Raw genomic sequence first — 6233 nt, 5'->3', positions numbered from 1 at the left:
AGTCGGGTGCTCTTACCCACTGAGCCATCTCACCAGCCCTAGATTTATTTTTTATGTGCCTTGCCTGTATATATGTGCACCACAAGCATGCCTGTGGCTCTGGAGGTCAGAAAGTGTCTTCGCATCCTTCAGGACAGGAGATAAGACTGGCTGTGAAGCCAGGCGGTGGTGACCCACACCTTTAAGCACTCAGGAGGTAGAGGCAGGGAGTCTGTACAAGTTCAAGGCCACTGTGGTCTACAGACTGAGTTCCAGGACCATAGGGCTACAAGGAGAAACCCTGTCTTAGAAATCAAAACAACACAAAGAATGGTCATAGAGCCACACACTATATGAGACCCAAACTGGGCAAGTTCACTTCACTGCTGAGCCATCTCCAGCCACCAGGTCAAAAATAAACAAAGATATTTGGTGTGTGTTTATTGTACATACTAATGGGTTTCGTTAGGACAGACTTTTTTTTTCCGTTTTGGTTTTGGGACAGGGACTCGTGTAGCCGAGGCTGGTCTGAATTTGCCATGTAGCCAAGGATGACCTTGGTGCCTTGATCCTCACAAGTATATTGTGTTTCTAGCGTGTCAGTTTCCTCCCTCCTCCCTGTCTTCCTTCTGCTCTTGTGGTAAAATGTAGTTTTATGTGTCTGTGATCCAAGGTCCACAAATGAGGACACACCTGTATTTGTCTTTGTGTATTTGTCTCACCTCATTTCATATGCCGATCTCCACTTAGAACCATTCTCTAGCAGGTCACCCCTCAGACCTCTGTGGCCGACTAAAGCGCCACAGAGCTTGTTTTATTATCAAGACAGTTTCTCTATGTAGCCCTGGTTGTCCTGGAACTTGTTTTCAAGAACAGGCTGGCCTCAAACTCACATAGAAGCCCGTCTCTGCCTTCTCAGTGCTGGGATGTAAAGCATGGATCACCACCTCCCAGCTACTGCATGCAGCTTGTTTTGTATGATCTCCTTACGGTGGCCACCTGAACAGTTCTGCAGTAAACCCAGGTGCCTATGCAGCCCCTTCGTGTGCTGATGGCTCTTCAGCAAGCTCATGCCAAGTGTGTTTTTATTTATATTTTATTTTTCTGAGACAGTCTCACTATATAGCCCTGGCTAGATTGTAACTCCATATACACACCAGGCTGGTCTTGAACTCTGCTTCCTGAGATCTGCCTGCCTCTGCTTCTAGTGTTGGAATTAAAGGCACACACATGCTACCACACCTGGCTAAGATTTCATTTTTATTTTTAATGAAGTATATATCTGTGTGCTTGTGCATGTGAGTGCAATGTGCAGTGCTAGAGTTATAAGTGGTTGTGTGCTGCAGCATGGTTGCTGATAATTTTAGACTTTTGTAAAAGGTGAATGATAAGGATCTAGTTTTCTTCCTAAGATGTGGATACTCTGGGTTTTCAGCAACATTTGTGTTGATTTCTTACATAAAAAGATTGTGTGTACATATGTGCACTGTGTACTTGTCTGGTGCACATGGAGCCAGGGTGAGAGCATCAGGTTCCTTGCAATTGGAGTCACAGATGGTTGTGAGTTGCTGTGTGGACGCTGAGCTTAGACTTAGAGACTGTGGACCCATCCAGTCCTAGACTAGGCTAGGCTGGTGCTGAGCCCATAAAGATCTTCTGCCTCCCAAATACTGGTATTAAAGGCCAGTCCCGGATAGTTTAACATATGTATATGAGTGCTTTGCCTGTGTGTGTATGTATGTACTGAGCCAGCAGAGGCCAGAAGAGAATGCCAGAGGTTCCAGAATTAAAGTCCCAGGTGGTTGTGAAGCACCGAGCAGGCGCTGGGATCCCCTTAGGTCTGCAGCCTTAGTAGGCCGCATCCCCTGTCTGCTGAGCACCACTTGCCCTCAAGGGAGCTTTTGGATCTATATGCTTTTTTTTCTATTTAGTTGAGAATAAAAATGGACATTCTTTTTTTGGGTGACTATGATGCTGTAGTCCATGGGGACTGGCAGTCCTGCCTCAGTGTACAAATTCTGATTACAGGTGTAATAACATGATGTTGTTCTAAACTTCTTTGCAAAAACATTTATTTAGCTACGTCCAGAGAGATGAGGTTCCTTGGGTCAATTACCCTTGCTCAAAGGGACACAGAGTCTGTTTCCTGTGGTGACACTCAGCTGATGCAGCTTTCTGGTGTGGTAGATGGTCTTAATGCAGATGGATAAAGCACTGTTGGTACCCTGACCCTCCAGCAGTGGGTTTACGACTGATGATTCAAGTCCTCCTTGTTAGAAACAGTCTTGGAGGAGGGGAGAAGGGTCAGAGAAGTGAGGATGTTTGGACATACTTATCCAAGGAATGTTTCGGTGTGATCTGAAATTAATGTCTTACCATTGTTTCTAGGGTTTTGCGGCCTCCAGGTGGTGGGTCCAATTTTTCATTAGGCTTTGATGAGCCAACAGAACAGCCTGTGAGGAAGAACAAGATGGCTTCTAACATCTTTGGGACACCTGAAGAGAACCCCCCATCTTGGGCCAAGTCAGCAGGTGCTTGCTCGTCTTTCGGTTCAAGACATGGACTCTCTGTATAGCTCTAGATCTCGCCCTGTACGCCAGGCCCAACCTCAAACTCAGATCTGCCTGCCTTTGCTCCCCAAGTGCTGAGATTAAAGGCGTGCACCACCACACTGTCATCAGGTACTGGTTTTACAAGGCAATCCTTATTAAAGTCACAGATTCAGCAGGATATAGTACTGATTAGCAAATGCTGATCCCAAACAAGCAAGAAATACAACACTGGCTGGGTGTGGTGGCACAACCTTTAATCCAGTACTTGGTAGACTCATGCAAGGTGGTTGGCAATTCCTGGGCTCTGGGGTCTACATGAGGGCTGGAGTAAGGGCCAGAGGCAGAGTGGTCCTGTAGCAGCTTTCAGCTAGCCTGCCTTCGAGCATCCTCCTTCATTGTGATATGAAACACAATGTTTATTTTTTAAAATGATGAATTTTACACGACTGAGTGTTTTGCCTCCATATATGTACCATGTGGGTGCTGGGAATGGAACCTGGGTCAGCCATGTTCCAGCTGCCATGTGGGTGCTGGGCATTGAGCTCAGGTCCTCTGGAAGAGCAGCTGAGAGCTGCTTGACTGCTGAGCCATCTCTCAAGCCCCTTACTGTGGTATGTATTGGTTTCTAGGTGCCAAGTCTAGTGGTGGCAGGGAAGATTCGGAGTCGCCTGGAACACAGAGAAGTAACTCTTCTGAAGCAAGCTCTGGAGATTTCTCAGACCTCAAGGTCAGTGTGATAACAGACGGCCTCATGGGGTTAGCCAAGGGCTCAGTGGTTAAATGTCCCCTTGTTTTAAAATTTTTTTTTTCTGTTTTCTTTTTACTTGCTCACTTCTCCTGAAGAGAATGTGCTGAGGGGGATAGAGAGATGGCTTGGTGGTTAAGAGTACTGACTGCTTTTCCAGAGGTCCCGAGTTCAATTCCTGTAATGGGATCTGATGGTGTGTCTGAAGGCAGCGACAGTGTGCTCATATATGTAAAATAAATAAATAGATCTTAAAAAAAAGAAAAGAAAAAAGAATGTGCTGAGCAGTCTTGGTGATGAAAATTAAAGTGTAAAGCCAGACAAAAGCCAGACAAGCGGGCTGAAGGTGGAGCTCGGTTGATGTTTCCTAGCTCACCAGAAGACCTGGCTCTCCCCGAGCACTGCAACATGAGACCAGTGTGGTGGCTCCCACCTATAATCCCAGCACCTGAGAGCTGGGGCAACAAGATCAGCTATGCAGGGAGTTGATCCATGAGACCCACCTCAGAAAAGAATGGGGGAGGGGGACTTGGGAAGGCCAGAAAGTCAGGAGTTAGTTAGTCTGACCCAATCAGACATCTCTTAGTGTTGGGTTAGTCTTAACTCTTCAGCGGCTTCTGAAACCCTCCCCTTCCTCTGAACCTCATATATCTAGCATCTTGGAGTTGAAGAGCTAAATCAGTGTCTGGATGTGTGAGTAAATTCAAGGAATTGACAGCACTGATGTCACAGTGGGATGTGCCTGCAGAAAAAGCTGCCACTGAGTCCCCTGGGCGTGTCTGAGGGAGCTCACCTGGGAGGAAGTCTCCCTGACTTGGTACTTCAGTACCCTGAGGCATCAGCTTCTAGGGGCAGGGAGGCCGTGAGCGGCTGTGGAGTGATCAGCCTCTGAGGCTCACCATTCCCTTTTTGAGAAAAGATCCTCAGCCTGTCTGTGTCACTGCTTTGGGACTGGTTATTGTGCTGTGTAGCATGGCCCCAGATCACATTGAGGTTGTTGCTAGACCCTGCACTTACCAAAATAGAATTTCTTTTTTTTTCATTTTTGTGTTAGAGACTGGATTTTTCTGTGTAGCTCTGGCTGTGTAGGACTTGCTCTAGGCCAGACTGACCTTGAACTTAGAGATCCTTTCCCTCTGCTTCCCAAGTGCTGGAATTAAAGGTGTTCACCACCACCATCCAGCCCAAAGTGAATGAGATTTCACATTTAATTTCAATTGGGTTAGCTTCTCTTGAACTATGATCGTTTTATGTGTTAGAGAATTAAAACGGGAGCTAATTCTGAAATTTTCTTTTCCAGGGAGAAGGTGCTATACACGGTGAGTATATCTTAGCACTGACTGCTGTTTTTATAATGCTGTTAGAAGGTCTGACTTAACATTCTACTTATTTAAAAATATATATATGTAAATGTATATGTATGTCTCTTCATCTTAGGCCAAGTCAGCGGGTGCTTCGTTTGCTTTGGATTAGCAATTTTTTTTTTAAAGTCAGGTAGTGCAAGTCTTTAATCCCAGTGCTCAGAAGGAGGAAGGAAGCCAGCCCACTGCTAGAAATGTACTTAAAAGAAAGCAAAGCCGGGCGTGGTGGCGCACGCCTTTAATCCCAGCACTTGGGAGGCAGAGGCAGGCAAATTTCTGAGTTTGAGGCCAGCTTGGTCTACCAAGTGAGTTCCAGGACAGCCAGGGCTAAACAGAGAGAAACCCTGTCTCAAAAAACCAAAAAAAAAAAAAAAGGCAAAAACAAAACAAAAACCAAAGAACCCTTTTTAAAAGGCCAATGTTTGGTATGCTAACTGACATTTTTCATAGGAGTTTCTGGCCAGGAGAGATGGCTCAGGGTTAAAAGTACTGGTTACTCTTTCAGAGGACCCAGGTTCGAGTCTTAGCACCTACAGTTATCTGTAATTGCAATTCCAGAGTTCAGTTAAAAAAAACAACAAAACAAAAATAACTCGAAAAACCAAAAAACAAACAAAAAACAAAACAAAAAACCAAAAAATAACAACAAAAAAACCAGGTTCTCACTATATGGTCCTGTCTTGCCTGGAACTCAAGTTTATAGATTAGGCTGGCCTCCAACTCACAGAAACCTGCATTCTAAAAAAAAGAAAAAGAAAAAGAAACCTGCATTCTAGGATTAAGGGGATGTGTGTTTGGTTTTGTATTTCATAGTACAAAGGTTAGATTGCAGCCCCGTGTAGAGGGAGCGCTGACCAGATCGCACACTCTGACAGTGAAGCGCAGTGCTTTGAGAACTCTGTACTGTTAGACGAGTCCCTCCCATACACAGCCCACCACCCTGTCCACCGAGCCTTGCCCTTAGCCAGCTAGTCTGATTGGGAAAATCTGGAGAGAGACGGATCCTGTCTTAAGGGGTGGCTGCCTCCTGCCCCGCTACCCTCTGCAGCTGCAGAGTATACAGGAGAGGGCTCACTCCAGTCTGGAGGCCTCTTTAAATGGTCGGTCAGCAATGGCCTCTGGTTTTTCTGTCTTCTGAAGTTTTTTTTTAGCCCATCTGTCATAAAATAACAACTAATGACCACTTGGTTGGATTAAAGGCCAGCTCCAGTTCTTTCACAGTTAGCTTCAAGGGGGGATGCATTCAACGTCTTCTAAGTTAAGATAGGCTTTGTTGCCTTTAATCCCAGCACTTGGGAGGCAGAGGCAGGCGGAGTTCTGAGTTCAAGGCCAGCCTGGTCTACAGAGTGAGTTCCAGGGCAGCCAGGGCTACACAGGGAAACCCTGTCTTGTTTTGATACAAGGTAAAGTGCCAGGACCTTTGGGTAGTCAGATACAATGGCTACAAGGAGGAACTTGGCCCTGCTCTTAGGGGAGTTCAAGGCCAGTCAGGGATATAGGCTGCAGAAATAGGTGGCTATGAGCTAGCTAAGGAGCTGGGCGAGTTAGCTTAAGTCTTTAACCAATCAGGCTACCTTTTTTTTTTTTTTTTTTTTT

General features: G+C 45.8%; 1 protein-coding gene across 1 annotated transcript in view; it reads left to right on the top strand.

The window, feature by feature from the left end:
• Jpt1 (Jupiter microtubule associated homolog 1) overlaps nt 1-6233 on the top strand; it is a 16567-nt gene that overhangs the window by 7633 nt on the left and 2701 nt on the right. Inside the window, exons 2-4 of the mRNA XM_021212845.2 lie at nt 2368-2510; nt 3161-3258; nt 4577-4595. Coding sequence (XP_021068504.1) covers nt 2368-2510; nt 3161-3258; nt 4577-4595 — 260 coding nt within the window. The remainder of the gene's footprint in view (nt 1-2367; nt 2511-3160; nt 3259-4576; nt 4596-6233) is intronic.

The sequence above is a fragment of the Mus pahari genome, chromosome 14 (assembly GCF_900095145.1).
Source record: "Mus pahari chromosome 14, PAHARI_EIJ_v1.1, whole genome shotgun sequence".
In the NCBI taxonomy this organism is placed as follows: Eukaryota; Metazoa; Chordata; class Mammalia; order Rodentia; family Muridae; genus Mus; species Mus pahari.
The sequence above is the reverse complement of the archived record's forward strand: the minus strand, read 5'-3'. Positions and strand labels throughout refer to the sequence as shown.